The sequence below is a fragment of the Passer montanus genome, unplaced genomic scaffold (genome assembly GCF_014805655.1).
Source record: "Passer montanus isolate IOZ18808 unplaced genomic scaffold, ASM1480565v1 scaffold39, whole genome shotgun sequence".
Taxonomy (NCBI): domain Eukaryota; kingdom Metazoa; phylum Chordata; class Aves; order Passeriformes; family Passeridae; genus Passer; species Passer montanus.
In genome coordinates, this window is record NW_024368707.1 from 7,931,124 (window position 1) to 7,954,148 (window position 23,025).

Sequence of the window (23,025 nt, forward strand, 5' to 3'; positions counted from 1 at the left end):
ATAACAGTGTTAGAAAGAGCAATCTCACTGCATGCAGATTACAGTGCTAGCTCTTTTCAACATTTTCCCCACATGCTGCCAAGGTAGGACTAACATTAAACAAAAATCACATACTTATGTACTGCAGAGTAAGTGTGCTGTGTGGACAGCAATAAAAGGTGTTCAAACTGCCAGCTTTATCTTTTAAATATATATATTAAAGGTGAAAGCTAAACACTTCCAAATATTGAGCACAGCTTAAAGACCATCTAAATGGTCTTAAAGCCATCTAGACAATTCTTTTATTAAACTAAGAACTAGTATTCTGAAGTCCCATAAATAGCTTTGGAAACCTTAAATTGGCTAGATTTGGAGTGATAAGCTCATCAGGAGATTAAAATTATAAAACCTAGATATACTACCAGGGTTAAAGGAATGTTGCTGTAATTTCTTATTTTACTTTCTTTGAGCCAAAGGATGCATCCAACCACATAAATCCATTTACCTTCTATGTTATTTCAATTTAGTATGGCCTTGTGGTCACAGCCCAGAAAGACACACCAAAAAAAAAAAATTTCCTGAGCCTGAAACTCTGCTTATTGTGGACCGAGGACAGGACGAAAAACAATCCTAACCTACCAGGAACATGCTAAAAATTCACAATGGATGCCAGAGACAGAGCTGGAGGAGTACACCTGTAACATATTACAAATATTAAACCCTACAGTTCGTTCAAATTCTGAAGAGAATTTAAGAAAGCATTGTAGTTTCCTTTTGAATGAATTACAACTCATTCATTCCTTCCTTTTATTTAGACATCATCCCAAAGAACCTAAATTATACTCTTCCAGTTACTTAATGAAAATTTCTTGCATCCTAGCATTTTTTCAGCTATGAATCTGGTATTTTTATGAAAACACAGTAGAGACCCCAAAAGTTACAGCCCAGAAAGTAAAAGTCATGCAGTCGCACATAACTAGAAAGAATTAATCTCAGCTTTGTACACAACACACTATTTATATTTTTGAGAACTATGAAATAATTATTTATGTTTAGAATCCTGTAACATTCTTAAAGAGTTGAATATATATGGCATGTGGCCATTTTTATCCAGATATACATACGTGGAAACAAATATAGATAACAAGGGACAAAGAAGGAGAGAAGGGTTATGAATGAGGCATGGGTAGATTTTTGTTACAGGTTATAATCCATTTTATTTTGTTTTTAAGGCAGTGCTGTTTCTGCAAATAGCCATAAGGAAGATAAATCCATAAGGAACCTGAAGTTCCTCTGAGGCTGAACAGTTATTGCTAGATGAACCACAAATGATAGTTTCTTTATTTTAAAAAATGCATTATTTCATCAAGGAACAGTCAATGGCGTTTTCATCTTGTATCATCAAATTGACTATAGCAGGGAGCAGCTTTCACACAGAGGTTATCTTCATTTTGTCCTTGGCTCATCACTTTGTATTCCAATGGATCCAGTCATAAAGTGCTGTCAGCTTGGTGTACACACCAGGGCGATTGTGCTGAGCACACCCTTCACCCCAGCTCACGATGCCAGCAAGGTACTGTCTATTGCCCTTCCCTGTGCAGGCCAAGGGACCTCCAGAATCCCCCTAAAATTAAAGAAGTCCAGCCATTAGTGCACACACACAGAGCACTGTAACAAAAAATATGTTATTTAAGAACAGTAGATACCTGCCCCTCTTTTTCTCAAATTAAAACTTAATATTAATTAAAACTTACTTCTGGATATAATGTACCCAGCCAGATGCCATATTTATTCAATTATTTTAAATTATGGATGTAGCACACTTACCAATATAAAGCCAATGGCAGAAGCAGTTTATAAAATTACTCCTTGATAATTTCCCATTACAGGATTCATAGAACAACTCATCACAGCCCAAACAGGGAGAGAAGAAGACAGGGATGGAAATAGGGAATTCTACTACAACTTGAAATAGGGAATTCTACTGCAATTTGAAATCTACTATAAATTATTCACAGGTTGAAGGCAGATCTCTTATACTGTGTGTTAAATAGGAACAGAAAGATACCACACACCCCAAATAAAAAAAAATCCAACAAACCAAAACAAACCCAAACCCAACAAACAAACCAGGCACAATTAAGTATTATCAGCAGTTTTATAATCAAGACTGAGTCTAGAGTAGACTACTTTGTAGAGGCAGAAGAAGGAACAAAGACTAAGGAATGTGCAAATAAGAACGGGCTTCTCAAATGGAGCATGCAGGTTTGCACAGAGGTGTAGAAAAATGAAAATTTCCATTCAGTTCAGTTCACCGGATCAAAGTGCATTTGGGTTCATCAATGGTTTTTTTGCCTTTCATTACTTCAACCTTCTCTGACCTAGTCTGTTGATAGAACTCTGGGCAGTTACAGTGCAGCTCCTTTCTGCAGCTGCTCCTAATGCACACAAGGCAGTCAGCAGCCTCCAAATTGACCCTGGGACAATTTGAGCCCCCAGCTGGAGCCAAAACATGTAAGAGGTCAGGGGAAAGCCATGTACTGAGAAAAGAGAAATAACAGAAAGCTTTCATCACCCAACCAAACAAAATTATCTATTATGGTGGTACAAAATTATCAGGAGATAAGAGGACAGAGTTCTTCCTTTCTCTCAGGCTGCTGTCATACTAGAAATGTTGATAATCCAAGAGACTGATTTCAAAGTGACTTCAGAAGGGAGGCTCAACCAATTACTCAGCGAGTTCTGAAAGAACAAATGGGTTGTATACCACTAGGGAAAGGAAGGATCCTAAGAAGAGCCAAGATTAAAGAAGATCCTAGAGTGATAAGAAAACAGAATGAAAGGTATTTGGAAGCTTCACATAACGTGTGCAACATATGCACAGCTTACATGTACAGGAAGGAGTGAAAGAGAACAGCAGGGCCTTCACAAGTCTGAAAGCATAGTAAAGCAGGTTTAGGATGCTGTGGGGCTTTCCTGAGCTCCCAGTGTCATTCCTCTCTAGCACTGTACAGGAAACACATACTATATACTGGTACTATGTACTATAAACACATACTATACACCAGTATATATACTGGTGACAGAAAGAAAGGGTGGTGGGGGGAAACAACCCCCCAAAAAAGCAAAGATGCTACCCAGACTAAGAACTTAAAGATCCAAAGGGCCAACATGCTCCAACTCAGCCAACATGCCAGAACTCAGACACAGCATATCATGCTGGAAAATGGCCAGTATGCTATACAGCTGAATTAGTTAAAAATGCCCATCTAAAAATTCAAGGCCATTTCTTATGCAACATATTTCTTGGCGGAACACCACCCCTCCAACATATTTTAGCAAAACAATTCCAAGGTCAAAGTTTGCAGACAAACTCTATGTAATGTTAATAAAAGTAATAATTAATTTAATTAGGTCTTTGACACTATAAGGAAATTCTACAAATAGTCTATTGTGTTAAAGAGGTTTGACCCATCATGAGCTACAATCTTGCAAAAGTTATCCTATTGCATTAAAATAATAAAATTTATATATTACACAAAATTTTTACCAAAGTGCCTCAGTCTAATATTCAGTAGCAAATTTCTATCCCCTTTATGTGGTACTGGTATAAAAAACTTGTTTGTAAAGTTGATATTCATCATCCGAAGTCTGAATACTAATGAAGTACACAACTAGTGTACTAGGAGAAAGAAGGCAGAGTCAGGACAGGGAAGTATGACCAAAAAGCAGACTGTGTGTGTAAACAAGCTGGGGTTTATAACTTACACTACTGTGATGTAGTCACAAGTTGTAATTATACACATGAATGAATGTTTGAAATTAAAAAGCACCATTGCAGCTGCAGTTCCAAAACCTAGCTTAGCTTTTACTTTTGTATTTCTTTGCCGCTGTAACAATAAATTACTCATCATACTTTTACAGTATTTTAGCAATTCCAGACCCAGATATTAAAAAAGATAAAAAGAAATTAATACAAATATTAATTTGCGCAATTCACAGGTGGACCTTTTATTGCAGATAATTCCTTTTATCTTTATTTTTTTCTTCTCTGGTATGAAATATAACTGTTGAAGAAGAAAATTCTTCTCGACACATTTTACCCCTTATGTTTGCAAAATGATATTTCTCAAGAGAGTCAGAGATTATCCATGATGAATTTTCTTCCTTATTTTGGGGGTTTTTAGTTGCCATGTTAAATTAACCATGAGCTCACACTCAATAAAAAAGAAAAACCAAAAACCAAAACCCAAACAACAACAAAAAAACCCAACACACACACCACACAAACAACCTAAAACTGAAGAATTTTCCAATGAAAGCAAACATTCCTTTGTAGTTTTCCTACCAGTTCCAGATTACCTGGCATGCATCAACACCACCATTAAGTTTCCCAGCACACAGCATACGTGAAGTAATAAAATCATCATAGAGCTTGTTGCAAACACTTTGATTAATCGTTCGCACTCGAGCTTCCTGCAGTGTTTTGGCAAGATGACCTAGAAAAAGTACAGAAGGTATTGCAGAGGTAAAGGTGGCACAAATTTCTTATAGAGATACCAATTATTAAAACAAAAGAGAATTGCTTTAAACTCAAAATCTACCCAGCTAATGACAGCAGAGTAATTTCCTTCCCTTCAAATGGTGCCTGCCCTAATTTTTGAAAGCTGGGTTGTTCACACTACCCAATAGCCAAAGACATTCCAATGCACCACCTTTCCATTTCCCTAGCCTTTATCCCTATGACCGTTTTTCTGCCAGAAAGTAGTAAAAATGCCATGCAAATTGTAAGATAAGAGTGCACACAGGGTGACTAAATTTGAGTGCCATTTCAAATTATGCCTGAAGCTTTTTGCTTTTTTTTAAACCATGGCTGCTGTGCTCCAAACAACATCCCAGTCCTACAAAATGCAATTTCTATATTTTTTCCAACCTCTTAGTTCTAGGGAAGAAACTGAGGAATAAAGTGGAGTGTGGAAAAACAAATATTTTTAAAAAAAACCCAAAGAACAGTCTGCAACTCACAAATTATGCTAAGACTTTAATTCTGTACTATGGTATTGACATAAGGTGCCCTTGTGAGCTAAATATTCTGATACCTCTGATGTGCTGAGATGCTGCCCAAGCCCACGTTTCAAGCTATTTAATGCTGAGACAGGGAAAGGATCCTTCAGGTTCCTTTGCTACCACTCTCTAACTTAGTGCTCTTTTTTTCTGCCTCTCCATTGCAGCTGGCTGCTCCAAGCTACACAGAGCCTCTTCCTGAGGCTTTGATTAAGACAGAGAAAATGAAAGATCCTCGGCATTTTTATTGCAATTGCTATTATTGCTGCTTATGGCTCTATGTTGTCAATCAAATTCTTTCTTTGCAGTAGTTGCAAGTTACTGATCTCTTTACTTGCAAGGTTCTATTCATCAGATTAAATGAGTCATGAACATGAAAATGGGCACATTTTTATAAATCTATAATAATTTGCTTTTCAAAGATCTGTGAAACCTGAGTATGCATTTTGTCACATATCACTTGCTATCCAAGCAACCATTCAGAATTCTCAGACTGTTGCTAAGGAGATATTTTCTGGCTTTTTGTAGACACACTAAGTAAATATCATGGGTTTTGGTGGTGGTTTGTTTTTTTGTGTTTTTTTTTTTTTTTTTTTTTGTTTGTTTGGTTTTTTTTTTTTTTTTTTTGCACCCAAGTATAAGTATTCCACTGTTAGAGTTTAAAATTAAGCCAAACTTGCAAAAAGCATATCCAGGAAATGAACATACTATTTTCTTTTATGGCTCCCCAGCCAGTTATATAGCAGACGGTTCCATAAAGACTCCAGAGGTGCTGGGTAAAAAAATGGGCTGTACCAGATCACTGAAGAGCACAGGTGTCTCCATTTCCAACAGGGCAATGTCATACTCTGAGATAGTTTGGTCATACTGTGGGTGGACAATAATCCTTATGGTTGATCTCATAGCTACATGATTGCTCTTTTCATTTATGGTATGTGAGCCCATATGTGCTCTCCATCCCAGTGCAACAGAGTATCTGTAAAAAAAAGTGTTTTTAGAACATCCCATTGGAAAGCAAGGCTATGTTAGTTCAGTCCATTTTAACTACTTTGCAGTGTTTGAGGACATTCATCAAAACCATAGTGCATGGAGTAGAACATGGCTTTAGAAGAGAGATTCACTCTAGTCTCTGTCTGCTAAAACATTAAACAATGTTTTTACTTGCTGCTATGAAATTAATTAATTTCCTGGATCTATAAGACCAAATCCTTGCTATGCATCATGCTTTGGAACTCATAAAAGCATATTCTTAAACTCTATCTCCTCCTTAACACACGTAGGAGGTGTGCATTTTCAATTTCCACTACCTAAACTGAACACCGATCCTATATAGGACATGTATTGGGATAAAATAGTTCTACTCAGAAAATTCCTGCCTTTTGAAAAGAAGAGGGGGAAAAAAAAGGTGTTTACCCTACATCTAAAAGAACAGTGTTCTGTCATGCAGGATTTACTGGCAATGGAAGCAAAAGAATAACTTGAAAAACTGAAGACTTTTGAAGCCAGCAGACAACACCAAGTGTTTATGTAGTGAGGTCATGTCACCAAGTTGTTACCTGGATCAACTTATCTTACAAGGAATAACTTCTACAAATTATTGAAAGCACCTTTGCAAGGTTATTAAACTGCACGTACTCTAGAACAGTATAATTTCCTCATGCCTTGCAGAATTATTTATGTTGTGAGGTCATGTCACCAAATTATTACCTGGATCAACTTACCTGACAAGGAATAGTTTCTACAAATTAATAACCTTTGTAAGGTTATTAAACTGCACATATTCTAGAACAGTATAATTTCCTCATGCCTTGCAGAATTAGAATCCAGGAACCAATGGGCAGCAGATATGAGCCACCTGTTGGAGATCACAGATGTGCCACACATGTGCCCCCATCTGTAAACTTGCTTGCCAAGGCCACTTCTCAGCTCTTACATCTTCACCTCCCTCCAATGATTCTGTTTTTTTTTTAAGCTGGTGTCTTCCACAAGCTAACAGAAGTAATTTAACAAATTAGTAAAAAGCCCACCAGTTAATTCACTTTGCCATGCTTGACACAAACTTTTACCCTTAGACCTTACTGTGCAATTGGTAAAAAGGTGAGTACTTGCCCATTTTCACTCAATGGGCAGGTCAGATATAAAGCAGTCATTGTCTATCTTCCTGTGTAGCTTTCTGAAGAGTTGAATAACTCAAAAAGAGGTTAAGCACAATTTAAAAGTTCACTTGAATAATTCTTGTCTCTATTCCCTCCTTACAAACACAGCTTGACTGCATTTCATTCAGCTCAAAAAGCAGCAAGACCTACCAGCTTATCCAGGAAGTGCATTGCTTGAAATAAGTCATCAGAGACAGAATGGATGAGCTGATTTAAAAGAAACTATGCAAAATTCAAGACAGACATTTGCATACAGTGTTACCAGGATTTAATTTTTTAAAATTAATATTTGATTTAACAAATTCTTAATCCAGTAATGCACAAGAATAACACAAATTGCTGATTTAGTTTCCCAAGTAACTAACAAATTTAAAAAGAATTGTTACCACACCACAGTTTATTTCATCTGATCCATCTGCACAGTCTCTTTTCCCATCACACTCAGGATTTGGTTTCAGCAAGCATTTTCCATTGAGGCATTTGTATGCATAAGGGGAACAACTTTTTTAGACTGAAATAGAGAGAAGATAGTGTCACATGTTTGGAGTCATGCTTTCAAATTATTAACAACACCTTGCACATTCAGGCAGTTGTTCAAAGCTACACATTCTAGTCTGCTTGAAGTAGTAGTCTATATACTAGTGTAAACTGGTCCCTCTATCGAGAGGGGACAAGGGAATGATCCACTCTAATTAATGATCACACTAATTTCAGTCTCCACTGTCCCTGAGAAAAAAGAAGATCCTCCAACTGTCTACACTTCCATTTTATATAACTCTGATCTGAGTAAGTGTGGCTTCTCATATCTGTTCTTTTGCCTTCACCAGCTCCACTGGCATTACAAATCATAAATATTCACAGCATCTTTTCATTTTCAAGTGAAATTGAGAAAACTGCAGAAGAGCTTTATACCTCCCTTCAATAAATTTCTAAGGACTATCACAGTTTACTATGTGAGAATCCTGATAGATCTCAGCAATTGGCTTGCATTACTATTATTCTTATTACCAGTTGTTTACAAGGACCTCTAAACAGTGCGAGGTAGGTTTTTTCAAAAAATATTTACTCCTGGCTACCCCAAGATTGAAAGCAAGACAAAAATTATGTAACCAAAATGCAGCAAGTCACTAGGGAGCCATTGGTAGTATCAGCAATGTCCACAACCATTGAGGGTCTACAGTAAAAAGACAATGAACGTGGCAAAAGTCCCCAGTCTACTATGTCCCTCTTCCTTAAATTATGTGGTACTGATCTGGCAGCATTTGGGGGAAAGTGCTCTTCCAACAGGATCACCAGCAAAATGTGGTTTTCTCACTAAAATCTCCATTATCTTGGATTTTTCTTGATTAATTGTCTAAACTCTCCCAAAACCTAGTTTTACTCTGCGTGATTTATGAAAATTTTACTTTGTGCCATGAAAAAAAAAAAACATCTAGAAACAACTCATATAACCATTAAAATATGCATATTCATTCTTCTGCCTTCTACCATCTTTTGAAAAATACCTACAATTACATTCTTACAGCAGTTGTTTTCATCACTGTCCTGCCCGCAGCTGTCATCATCTTTACAAGACTTATGAGGTTTACACTTCCCATTACCACAGTTCAATTGTTCTGGATTACAACCTGAAGAAAAATGGTCTGTAAATTTCTAATACAAACAGCAGACCAACAGCCACATGCTACACCCCCTACTAGATGTCACCTGGATGTTTCTGTGCCATTTCTGTCAGACATTTATCTACCTTGGTTTTGGTAGTATCCAGTGACAGAGAGACTTGTGCTGCACTCTCTGGCCTTGGATTACCTTCTGGTCACTGTTTCTGGCATCTTTCGAATGTTCCCTGTCTTCTTTGACATGCAGCACCTAATTTAGGTACAGTACTGTAGCTGAGGCCTTCCCACTGGTGATCGGGAAGGTGTTTTCAAATTCTTGTCTTACATCCTAGTGTGACACTTAAAAAAGCTCAGAACAAAGGCAACCAACCAACAAAACAAACCAACCAAATACAAACAAAACTCACAGAGTATTTTGTGACTTTGACTCACAAGTCAGCTTTTGAGCAACAATCATTCCCCCAGCCATTTTTTCACAAAAAAAAGCAACTTAGGCAATCCACATGTCTGTTTAATTATCTCCATTCAGATCTCCGCACAATCACAGAATATTCTGAGTTGAAAGGGACCCACAAAGATCAACTTTACAGTTCACCTCCTGGCTCTACACAGCACCACCCCCAAGAGTCACACCCTGCGCCTGAGAGCATTGTCCAAACCCTTCTTGAGCCCTGGCAGCCTTGGGGCTGTGACCACTGCCCTGGGGAGCCTGTTCCAGTGACCAGTCACCCTCTGGGTGAAGAACCTTTTCCTAATATTGAATGTAATCTTGCCCTGACACAACTTCAGACCATTCCCTCGGGAGTGTCACTGGCCACCAGAGAGCAGAGATCAGAGAGCTGCCCCTCCTGTTCCCCTTGTGAGGAACTGCAATGAGGTCTCCCCTCTGTCTCCTCCATGCTGAATGGACCAACTGACCTCAGCTGTTCCTCATACAGCTTCCCCTCAAGGCCCTTCACCATCTTTGTTACCTCCCTGTGGACACTCTCTAATAGATTAATATTTTTATATTGTGGTGCCCAAAACTGCCCCCAGCACTCGAGATGAGTGCAGTGCAGAGCAGAGCAGGACAGTTCCCTCCCTCACCTGGATGGCAATGCTGTGCCTGATGCACCCCAGGACAAGGATGTCCCTCCTGGCTGCCAGGGAACTGCTGACTCATATTCTTTTTTTTCTCCATATATATTCTACGGCTTTTCAGGACCACTTAGAAATACATCCCTCTTAAATATGTCCACCTTTCTATTGTGTAACACTTTTCTATTTCATAAGCACCTACTCAAATCCATAATCCATGAACAAAAATTATGTGATGATCCGTAACAATATTGGCAGAATGACATTAAATATATCCTTCCTCTTTGGCAATGAGTCTTGACCAATCATTCTATGGAAACAATTTCCTATTGTCGCGCCGCGGCAGACGCAGAGAGAGGGAGCAGCGCTGTGTGGGTTCCGCAGGGTTTATTGGGGTCTCCGCGAAGGGTCCATCGACAGCTCTTCTCTGCCGAACCGGGCAGAGTTGGGGTTTTTATACCTTACAGGGGGATTGAAAACTGTCCAATAGTAAGGGTCAGGGGAAAAGTGACCTATGGATATACAGGGAGATAACAGGGTCCGAAAGGCGGAAGAGAGGGGCTTCTAAAACCTTAGTCATGCTGACTTTGGTATTTCCTAGCTCTCAGGCTTCTGCTCTCCAAGGCCTTGCAGGCCTTGTGCCTGCTACAAATTTCCTGTATTTTTTTTCTCCCCACATTTTATTTACCTATTGATAAGCTTGTCACATAAAACAATGTCAAAGTACAATTTATCTATTTATCCTCTCACAGCAGGAAACTAAAACAAAACTTTAAATCTCCATGCCGGTTTTAATATTCTATTCGCTATTTACAAATAGCTTACTTTGGCTACTTCTTGTGCATTTTTTTCCTTTGGAAGGTTAGTTTATAAAGATCAGTATAAAATTCCCTCTTGATTTTTCTGTTCTCCCACTCTGTAAAGAGACACATTACACAGCCTCTCTTCCACACTTTTACATCTTCACCCACATGCTTCATGTGATCTTAAAGATTGCCAGCAGTAGTTTAGAGATAATTTCAACTCATCTCTCAACTTTGTCAAAGAAACTCTTTACAGAAAACAACAAACAAGTAATAATTGCTCTACCCCCAGTCCAATTCATCACTACCATTTGGGCAGCCTTTCCAGCCTTCAAACTGATTTCTTGAAGGAATGACATTCTGTCGGCATATCTAAGGACAAGCTAGAAAAATAAGAAATCAATGACACTAGAAATATTGATACAGTCTAAATGCAGTAATGCAGGACTCTACCATGAAAAAATATTAAAATTATTATAAAAAATTAAATTTTGTGTAGTTTGTAAAATAAATTGAATATTTTTTAAAAATCCCACTTGGCACAATCTGTCAAAGATTTTTATCAAGCAGTCTGAATTAAATGAGTTACCTAAATATACTTAGCAAATTGAATTCACATTTATTGCCTCTACTCTGAGGGTTGAAAGCCATTCACCATAGATAAACAACTGCTGGTAGGAAGCACTTCTTTAATTTGTTAAGGGAATGTATTTAATACAGGAAATGCAAAAGGAAAATAATATCAAAACTAGGCATTCTCTTTACTCTTACAAATACATATTTCCTGAAATTAAAATTCTGAACAAGTTAATATCTGTGATACTACATTCAATGTCTGATGTGAATAAGTGTTTTATCAAACACTTCCCAAAACTTGCAGTCTCGTATGCAACAGCCCTTGACCAAGAATTTCTTTCACATTCACATAAACTACTAGTTAGTTTAGATGGTAAGTTGTTTCTTTATAATATTAAAAAAAAAAAGTTTGTTCTCTTTGACTCTTTCAGATGTGCAAGGAAAAAAAAAGTCTCTGAAAGACTAAGGAGCTCAAACCACTCCTCTTTCTGCCCAAGTGAAGTAAAATTATATTTTCTCCCATTTAGCACCACAGGCAAATTAAGAGCTACATCAGATTGAAGAACCATTTGTCCCACAATTGTCTAATCAGTTCCAATCTGGAGTAAATTAGTCCTCTTCACTGCTTTGCATGTGATTTCAGTGTGAGGAAAGCACACACTACCCAGCCAGCACAAGCTCAAAGCAGGAGTGTCTGCATTTTCTTGTCACCTCTCCCTGAAGTTATGCAGCTGATGGCTGGCATTTGCTTTCCAGGTCAGCTCAGAGCAGAGCCTGTGATTTTTAATAACTGTGCTTTGATAGGCACCCAGCAATGGGGAAAAAACTAACTTCAGGTGGATGACTGCAGGTACTTAAGGTATGAGAAAATATGAATTTTTTTTTTCTTCCCCTATTACTACTGCTGCAGGCAAGGCCAGTGCTCTCAATCCATGCTGGTATCTCAGACAGCATTCCCCAAACTACTGCATCAACTTGGTACTGACACATGACAGCCATTCCACTCCCTCCTGATTGTGGCTAAGAATCCATTAAATAACTTTGAGCCATCTGCTTGCTGCCTCAGTGCTAGGAGCAGAGCACACAGATGCACACAATAAAGGCAGTGGATTTTGTTAAAAAAAGTATTCCTAGGCTTAGACTCTTAAGCATTTTTGAGGCAGAAACCAGAGTAACCACAGAACTAAGAATAGTTGGTAACTTTTTCTGGTAGAAAGAGACCCACATTGGTGGAAGAAGAAATCCCTGAAAATTTGTGTCTTATAGAATGACTGACCACAAAACACGCCATTCATTTAGAGTGAAAGGCCATGAAACAAAAATCTTTACCCTTAAAACTTTAATGCTTCTATGTCAACAATGAACAGAACTACATTCTGACAAGCAAGCTGAGGATTTGAAGAGGCTTCTCAAATGAACTAGTCTCGTGACATCAGTGACTCGTTCCACACGTTAAAAAATATTCACTTGCTTCATTGTCAAAACACTTTCACTTATACCTTACGAAATAACTGTGGTTAAACTTGATTCTGTGAAGCCCCTTCATCTCTTCTAAAATTAGTACTGCAATTTAGCATTACTCAAAATATTTCACCCCACAGCACTCATGTAAAATCTATAGTACTCCATAGGTTTGGAATGTAGGTCTTAGGTTTGGAACACATTTTTCTTATTCAGTTAACTACACTGAACAATGTATTCAGAAAAAGAACAAATATAAACTAGAAGTGTTTGCTCTTTTCCATTTTCTTTAAGCACACATTCTATCATCTGTGGATACATTGCCAAAACTGACAAAAATAGCTGCTCTGTCACTGAGGGTATCTATCTTTGCCCAGACAGATAGTGTCTTTAGCTGTCTGTCTGCTTCCCTGCCACTACTCAGTGTTATCTATGCAATGACTGGCAAGTAAGGCTTGAGTGGTTATCAGGAAGACAAAATCTCCCAGACCAAAGGATGTTCTCTCTTCTTTGTTCAATTCTCAGTCTTTTGTAAAGTGGATCTCAATGATAATTCCCTGCTTTATATGCCAACATTCTCTCCCCCAGATATGGTAAAGACAATATCAACTTTTTAGAGGCAAAACCAGTAATAAGTGTGCTCCCATCGGACGCTTGTTTCTATTAACTACGTACTGATTTTAGGAACAGCTTGAAAGTGAGGTTTTAATATGTTGCTTTCTCCTCTTTGGTCCAATCAGAAGGTAAGCAACATCACATTACTTGATGAAGTTAAATGCACATCAGAAGGAGTCCAGGTGCCAGACCCTATCTGGAAGTTGGAAGGTTACAAAAAAAATGCATTAAAAAAAAATCCCAAAACATTTCCCAAATTCCTGTCATCTTTGCTGGGAAACTGGACAGAAGTAACACTGATCTGGGAGATAAGCCAGGCTGTCCACTGGGTTGATGCTGAAATAAGAGACGTAACCATATCTTGTGGTGCCCAGAATGAATTCCAGAAGTAAGCTCGCAGCCCAAACTCTCCTTCACTGCGAAAGGAAGAAAAAATTCACTATAAATACAGTCTAATTACTATTTTGGACATGGTTTTCACTGGTCTGCATTTTTGGCTGGCACAGTTTCATAGCCAGCTGAACTTCTGTGCCTGATAGTTGCTGCTAAACACAGTGACAAAAAGATCTCATTTAACAATTACTTTTATACAGTAAAACTATTTTTGGCATACACAGCTTAACCAGCTACACACTGAGACTGAAAACCACACCTTGAAATCCCTCAAAAGATTTATGAAATTGGATGTTACCATCCCTGCTGTATAATTATACAGCATAACATAATATTAACATATAACAGCTCCAGACACATTGCAATTAATTTTTTAATGGAAGCTAGCACCATACAATGACACGATTTTATGTTTGCACTTTGATACATCATTTCACACAATTTTTGTTGAAATAAAGAATCCTTGAGCATACACATACAAGTTATTACTTCAGTGATTCCAAAACAATCCTTTTGAAATCGCCTGTCCACTGACCCTTCAGGGTTTTCAGAAACTACCAGGATTGTAATAACCTGCTGCTCAATGGATTTACATTTCTTACCAGGAGCTCAAAGTGTTTTGCCCCAAATTACACATATAAGTATTTGTTTACAGAGGTTGAAAGAGAATTTCATTTGAGTGGATAAAATAAGATCCTGCAAGAGCTGAATTATTATTTCAAAAAATTAAAATTAGATTAAAGACAACAAAACAACCCATAGACTCAGAACAATTAATCAGACTTCGTTTGTCTCACCAATTCTACAGAGCAGGACAGAAGTCACATATTAGCTTAGATCATATCCTTAAATGCATTTCTGAATTTTTAATTCTCTTACAGAGATGTGCATTTTCTTCTAGATAACAAATTTAAAATGCATTAAAGTAAAAGAGGAAAACACAGCTGAATATTTCAAATTTCTACCATATGCTGAAACAGCACCTACCTGAAAGCAGCCACTACAGACTTCAAGTAGTACTTTCCCAAGAAGCAAGACTCATATGTTTCTGCCAATTGACAATGAAATAGTAGTAAAAGAAAATGTAAAATTATATTTTAGTGCCAACATAATCTCTAATAATATAAAGTGCTTGTCTTTTTCATTCTTTCCTGTTCCTCACCACCCTTCCCCACATTACAAGCACTGTCCATAATTTTCACAAAATGCATCAAATAAGGATCATAAATGTGCATTAAATTCCACTAAAAATTTGCTTTTTTCACATCACATTCAAGGCTATTGTGACAGTTCTTGATAATTAGTTGTGAAGAAAGTCTTTATGAATACATTTATATTTTTGTTTCAGTCTTTAAACTTCCAGTATCACCAACTTGTATTGGCTATGCACAAAGCAGCTTTGGGACACCAGATTAGTCCTTTTGGGAAATACAAGCTAACAGACAACAGCTTTGTCTTAAAAAATGCTGTCCTAGGAAACAGTACTGATCTGACAAGTAGAAACTCATAAGAAGGGCACGAAAACAAGCACTGTTGTGAGTGATAAGGAAAATTTAAAAAGTGAAGCATTGAATGGGAGGTAAAATTAAAAAGAAAAAGGAAAATGTAGAAAGAAGAGAGTTTGAATAAAGTGAAATAAAATGAAACCCACTCTCCTGTTTCCTTCAAGACAAGTAATTTGTCCATAACCCTGAAACCTTATTACCTAGAAAATATTGACCTTAGCCTAAGGCACACAGCCTCATCCATCTAGCTGCATTTTTAAATCTGAAAACTGCCAAGGTTCTTCCTAGCTTTAAATGTACTATTTCCAAGGGAAATTAAAAATGGCTACCCCAAGTCCTCTCCTCATTCCCACCTGCTTCTGTATAAATATTTTGTAAATATTTCTCTACTTATGTGGAAACTTACATAATTTTGTATTGTGTTTGCTTGCAGGATGAACTTCTGTGATGTTGGATCATTGAGGTCACTTGCATAAGTCAAATGAGGAATTTCTACACTTCTACTGATATAAATAAAGGAAAAAGCTAGAGCTGAGAAAAAAGAAAAAAAAGATAAAAAATTAGCACACCTAATAATGTTACAGAGCAAGACGCTTGCAGAAGTATGTGCTTGTCCTTGGCATTTGCAGGTATTAGCTCTTAAGACAAACATGCAGTAATAACTAGAGCACTGAGTCAGTTCCACTGACAGAGTAGTGCCTAGCAGGAAAGAAAAGGAAGGAGATAAAGGTTGAGGCAGGCATTTCTACTAGGAAGATTACATTGTTAAGTTTCCGGGTTTTTTTTGCAGTACTCTCCTCTTGAAGAGGCACGGCTTTAATGGCTATGTGTTGACATTTGGGAAAGTACATAAACAATTTAGGTACCCATTCTGTTTTTAAAGAAAGTAAAGAGAAAATAGACAAATAATTTGTATAGGTACCTGCAAAAGATAACGCTTAATACCAATAATGACGGTATTCACGAGCAGTGACACAAAATAATTAGCGATAAAATGCACATGTTCAATATTCTTGTACACCTACTCACTGCTAATTACTGTGTATTTTGCTGCTTTAGCAAAGACATTAATGAGAAGGGAAAGTCAGTAGTAGCACACATTACGTGCTCAGCTGCTTAGTGCAGAGCTTTTCACAGTGTGAAACATCCATCCCACCTAGTCCACGCTGGGGAGTAACACTTACAGAGTGAGTAGTGCAGAACTAGCACGAGTGCTGTAACTGTCAAAGAAACTGTAGGTAATATTCCTAGAAGACATCTCCTCCTCGAACACAACTTCATCCACTTGAAGAAACAATACTTTTGGCACAAACCTTCTTGGTAGGATGGGCTGTAGCAAACATGCAGACTTTCCTAGAGAAAGACCATGGATGGTATCAGTTAGTACAGAAAAATAAGAGCTATTGTATCGTATTTTGGTGTATTTACTCTCTAATTTTAAAGAGGTTAAAACTGAGATAAGATCTTTCATGTTATCAGCTACGTCACACATGAAACCCTCATCTCTCTTGGCTATTTCCTTTTTGTAAGCATCTCAATTTGGGAAAGGGTGGCAGGGAGAGGAATTTTTATCACTTTAGTTAAAAGCAATTTATGAAGAACAGGGGTCAGTGGACACAGGAGTAGACAGAGATAATTTATTTACTATGTTCCTACTGCAAAGCTCAGCTGGGGGTTCTTACCTGCCCTACAGCTGTTCAGCATCTGGAGCTGGAATGCTGCACACAGAAATCCGGCCGGAGGGAAAAGCCTGCAGCGTGATGCTGTGACAAATACCTTTTGACAAAGCCAGCAACAACCCCCTAAATGAACCCCATTTCTTAAACAGAATAGCTGCTCTCCCCACTGCACACACTGGGCTTCTTTTATTTCACTGTTGCCATACTGCTTGAACCAGGAGCCAGCTGATCTGCAGTCAGAGAAGGTGGGCAGGAAAAGTTATCATCGCTGTAACTCTTTGTTTATGTGACTAAGGCTAAGTAGGATATGTATCCCATCATTTGAAAGTAGACCACTTCTTTCAGAAATACAGGACTAGGGATATAATTTATGACACAATAAAAAGGACATGCAACCAATTTACAGATAAAAGGTTCCAGGGCAATATAAATGAGGAAACTTCTAATAAACACCCTGGGGAATTCATAGAAATATCTCTAAGAGAGGAGAAATGCTCAGTTCTACATGTCACCTTAGTTTTCCAGCTTCAAGATGGTACCACAGAATAAATGCGGTAAATAAATTGCAAACCAATTTATGTTCACATTTCCTGTTTGAAAGGAAAAGTAGCTTTATGTCAACAAACCATCAAGTTCAGCATATTCTGCATATAAAATAAGAAAATCAAGGATGTTTGTGGGGAAATAACATATTTGATACATGTTGAAAGAGAGAGAGAGCAAAAAGAACAGCATCCTCCTTTTTCACCAAAGCTCAAAACTCTGGTATTTATTACCCCCATATGTGAGTTCCAGAATCAGCAACAGACATGCAAAAAAAATCCACCAGTGAACAATTTCTCCAAATATAGTTTTAATGAAGATATCCAGGACATGTTTTATTCCAAGAAAATAGTTTTCAAGTTACAAGACTGAAGGCACATATTTGTGTATCCATGGTGCAAAATTTGACACTCTTGTGTAGACACCTGGGAAATTTGGTCTTCCACATCCATAACCCCAGCTCACAATGCCAGTCAAAAACCATTTTCCATCTCCATTGCTTTGACATGACAGTGGTCCACCAGAATCACCCTAAAAATAATGTATTAAGTTATATGTATTTACAACATGAATTATGAAAATTGGGGAAAAATACACAGGAAATGTTTTGCATAATTCCAGTGATTATATTTTCATATTCACATAGTTCAAACCATTGATAAGGTTTTTTCAAGTAGATAGCATTGCCCAGTTTTACCAAAGTTCGCTCTTTCACAAGAGAGATGGTAATTCTCACTTTTTAAAGACACTAATAAAGATATTACTTTGCACGGACTACATTTGACATTCACTTTTTTCCCCTAACCTTACACTTACAGCTAAACCGCAAAACTGCTACTTAACATGTATGTACTTTCACAGGTTACACACTAAAACTCAAAAAATAGTAAGCTTTAAAATTTATTTTTAAATAAAATAAGATAAATGCAATAAAGTATTTAATAATTGTATGACATTTGAAAATAAAGGTAAATGGGAACCGATGGAATCCCTTGTTTTGTGTTGGGGTTTTTCTTGATTTTTTTTATTATTTTAAAATAAGATAAATACAATAAAGTATTTAATAATTGTATGACATTTCAAATTAAAGATAAATGAGAACAGATGGAATCCCTTAATTGTTTTGTGTTGGGGTTTTTCTTGATTTTTTTTACGAAGGAAAAAGAGCCTAAGGATTGTCCTCTGGTATTGTAATATCGGGCAATCCCTCGACAGGGGAAGAATGATGTGCATCTGACTCCATGATATCAGAAGGCTAATTAATTACTTTATTATAATGTACTATGTTAAAGAGATACATACTATACTATATCATACTTACTACTAAATTCTACTAACTGCTACTCCTGAAAACTCGTGACTCTCTGCCTGAGAGTCCTGACCCACACACATGGATCCAACTGGTCACCACGGGTAAACAATCTCCAGAATATATTCCACTTGTGCACAAATAGGAACAAGATCCAACTGGTCACCTCGGGTAAACAATCTCCAGAATATATTCCACTTGTGCACAAATAGGAACAGCAAATAAGATAAGAATTGTTTTGATCACCCTTTTCTCTGCTTCTCCAGGAAAAAACCTGTGAGAAAATTATGTCTCTCTCTGTTCAGAGAATGTGAATGCCACACTCTGGTAGATACTAGCATATAATGTTTAGGGACCCATAATGTCTTTGTAATTAGAGCAGTTAAAATGAAGTCTGTTCTAGACTTCAAAATTTATTACAGGATCTCATAATGCTGTAATACAGGACAAAGCAAATAGGAGGCTTCCGCCCATAATATCTTTGTAATTAGATAAAATGAAGTCTGTTCTAGACTTCAAAATTTATTACAGGATCTCATAATGTTGTAATACAGGACAAAGCAAATAGGAGGCTTCCTTTACAGGGTGTTCTTTTAGAAATACATTGGCAGAGCATCAGGTATAAAACCGTGGTTTTTGTCACTATTTGGGCAAAATTCCTTGGACCAAGCTGATACTTCCCTGTAAGGCTCTGCTGTACACAAAGCATGTCTGAGAAAGACATCCAGTGGCAAAGTAAATTTTACCAAAATTTTGCGTGCAAGAAACAACTTCTAAAAGCAAAAGGTGCATATGGAAAAATTCAGATGTTTTGCAAGAGAAGTGCCTTCTTTCTAGACAAATATTTTCTTAGAGCTAGAAAATTATTTTGCCTTCACTTTATGGGTTGTTGGGATATGCAGGTTGGAAGGGAACTCTTCCAAGGTGCTAAGGTGCCACCTACTCCTCAAAGTAGGATTACATTGAATTGCCTCAAAAAAGGTTAAGAATTTAGAAGACTTTTTTCCTTTCATGACAAATAAGATTTCACATTTAGAGAGTAAAATTTACAAGTTTTTTCCTTCATTCCTAGAACAAAAGTAGAACACCAGCACTTTTCACAAAAGAGGAATACCACAATTTGATTAGCTCTAACAACTGCCAGACAGACACAGATCATTTGCCTCTACAAAAAAGCAGCCAAAATGATATAGCCCTGGCTACATCTTGAGTGGCCATAAACAAATTCTCCAGTTATTGAAAACAATACTTAATATCAATGGCCTCACTAACCTCTAAAAAACAGCTGGAGCATTATACTCCCTCAGCCATTGTAGGCTCATCATTTTTGTGTAGATCAGTGAAAGTTAGAACATCTTGAAGATTCCAGATCTCCATCATAAAAAACTGGTTTTATTATTATTTCAGCAGTAAATGTACTACTCTTTTAGCAGTAAATAGGTATGGCTTATATAAATTCAGTGTAATACAATATGGCATATAAGATCTGTAATGTTAAGTGTCTTATAGATATATACAGGGTATCTATAGGGTTTTACTACTTTTCACTAGAAGTAAATTCAGTACTTTACATTTATTATCTTTCAGTTTTCCAGATCAGAAATATCTTACATTTGCAAATTTAGGCCTAATTGTCTGCATCTCATCATACAGTCTTGTAGTTCCAAATTGGAGGGGAGGGATCCTGAAAAGACACAAGCTACTTTCTCAGTTTTTTTCTTCAGCTGAGAGCCTATTATGCTGAAAATTGCCTGATTTCAATTTGTTATTGGGACTTGCAATTTGATTGGCTCTTGATCTGCAACTGAAATTTAGTGAATGTTACTCATGCACATAAAGCAGCAGAACTCTGAAATCACCCATGGAAGAGATTTGCTGACAGACAATTCTTATATTGTTCTTTTTCAGAACTGAAACATATTGACCCCAAAGTGGTCTGCCAGTCAACTTTACACCTCCTCATGAAGTAATGAAAGACCAGATAAGCTCTTTGCAAAGTTTGCTGAGGTACATACTTTACACCCGTCTCTTTTCCCAGTCAATAGCCCAGCACAAAACATCCTAGCTGTGATAATCCCGTATGTGGAATGACATAATGTCTGGTCAATAATTTCTACCTCTGCTTTCTGAAGAACTGTTGAACCTTCATCATCTGGAAAACAAATTCAGAGCAGGGTGATTCAACAGAGCTTAGCATTTTACTCATCTATTGAAATATAAAACAAGAAGTCTTCAGAAAATATCCACAGATACTTTTGACCATTGAGTTATTCCAGATTCCAAACAACCAACTGCAACAGAGCAGAAAGCCTCTTCAAACTATCAGACAATTGTTTAATGTGATCTGAGTCCTCCAAACACACCAAATACAATGGCATAATCACTAGGATTTGCCAAAAAGCTTTTTCTTTGTTTTTGTTTTTGTTTTTTTTTTTTTCCAAAATGTCTCAAGACTTCTTCATTTGCTCTCATTTTATTTCAAAAATGAAACAGAATTTTACAAGATATTTAGATTGTCACATGATAGATTTGCAGTGAGGGCAGCATATCTGAAGGAGCCAAATTCAAGATTAAGATTATGAGTCAGTTTCAGAATGCAAATTCTCACAGCATAAAGAACCAATTTCCACATTTGCTTCTTTCTGTCTGAAAGATTTGGTGAAACGCCTCTTTTTTGTAAGATATATACTTTAACAATAACAGAATTAACCTAAAGTTTCCCCTCCTTTCCATACAGCAGACCCAATTTCATCACCAGGTGATCCTTTCAAAATCTGGTTATAACCAAAAAGCCCTCACATATTCAAATATGCAAGTGCTTGTTTACATAATGAAACTTTATTTTAGGATTTGATAAAGCTAGTATGTAATAAAGTATACTTTGAAATTAAAAGACTGATTTGGCACTTGTATTACAGAAGTTGAAAAAGGGAATAGAGGGAAAGAGGAAAAAAATACACCCTCCCTGGTTTGGTTTTTTTTTTTTGTTGGTATTTTTTGTTTTGTTTTGTTTTTTGGGTTTTTTTGAGGCATTACATTTATCTCTCAAATAACTAGCTTCTTAATTTTACATATGATTAACCAGCAGCCCAAAGAGAGAAACCACACCATATGTCCCACACCTCAAAGGCGAACAGAGGAGAAAGACAACCCTGTGATATTTTGGTGTAAGTATAGCTCCCTACACTAACAACACAACATGGAAGACATTCAGATCCATGGGACCAGAAGCAAATTTCCTGAGTGTAGGAAGGTATGTGCACACTGCCCCAGCTGTGAAGGCTCCTGGGAACAAAATCAGCTCAATGGAACGGATAAAACTCACCGGCTTCCTGCTTTTGGCCCCAACCTGTTATCCAGCACTTGTCCCCACGGCGGGCTTTGTGGGAGGAGGGAGGCAGGCAGATGGGCTGTATGAGGTGGCCCACGGTGTCCGGCCAGGGCGTGCTCAGCTGCAGCAGCGCGATGTCGTAGTCGTAGTTCCTGCTGTTGTAGTACTCGTGCACCACGATGCGCCGCACCGCAGACACGAACGTAGCGCGGCCCTGCAGCTGCATGCCCAGGTGGGCACGCCAGGCTCTGGGGTCAGCCAGCCTGGGCGGGACCAAACAAAGAAGTTGTGTCTTAAAAAAGTGCCTCAAAACACCCACTAACAGCAGGGCTGGGAAAAGCAGAGCACGGCACCTCCATGCAATTCAAACTCTGGAACCTAAAGCCACTTGTGGCTTCTGGCCATGTTTGGAACAGATCTAGAGGGAAGACTGCTTACTTGCTGCCTTGAAAGCAGTGGGCTGCAGACACAAGCCATTCTTTCGATATCACTGATGCTCCACAGTAAGCAGCTCCCACAAAATGAAGACTGACCTGCCAGGGCCATTCACCTTCCTCAGTGTTTGAGCCACCCACAATCCGAGAGATGAGGTTGTTGATCTTGCTACTGCCACAACCTGCAAGAGACATATCAGGTGATCATCCCCATCTCCACTACTTTCCTTTAATGAGGGGGCTTCCCACACATGGCATGAAAGAATATTGCACTTTGAAATATTTCGAAATCTATTTAATTCCCCTGTTATAATAACAAAATTCTCTCTTTGGTCACTCTATCAATTAAATCAGAGATGACTCCATAAAAAGGCACCAGTCTGGAAATTTTACTATGTCCCTTCTTTAGCTTTGCTACAGAAATTAGCCCCAAATATTTCTTGTGTCAAAAATGTCAAATGATCCATTGATTTAATAAGCT

General features: G+C 37.7%; 1 protein-coding gene and 1 pseudogene across 1 annotated transcript in view; both read right to left on the reverse strand.

Moving 5' to 3' along the window:
* Nucleotides 1-996: 996 nt before the first annotated feature.
* On the reverse strand, nucleotides 997-17,629 carry LOC120506335 (annotated as a pseudogene).
* A 138-nt stretch (nucleotides 17,630-17,767) lies between these two features.
* Nucleotides 17,768-23,025, reverse strand: part of TMPRSS7 (transmembrane serine protease 7) — a 32,626-nt gene continuing 27,368 nt past the window's right edge. Inside the window, 4 exon segments of the mRNA XM_039718073.1 lie at nucleotides 17,768-18,001; nucleotides 20,795-20,931; nucleotides 22,105-22,373; nucleotides 22,549-22,726. Of these exon segments, the coding sequence (XP_039574007.1) occupies nucleotides 17,831-18,001; nucleotides 20,795-20,931; nucleotides 22,105-22,373; nucleotides 22,549-22,726 (755 nt within the window). The 3' untranslated portion in view covers nucleotides 17,768-17,830.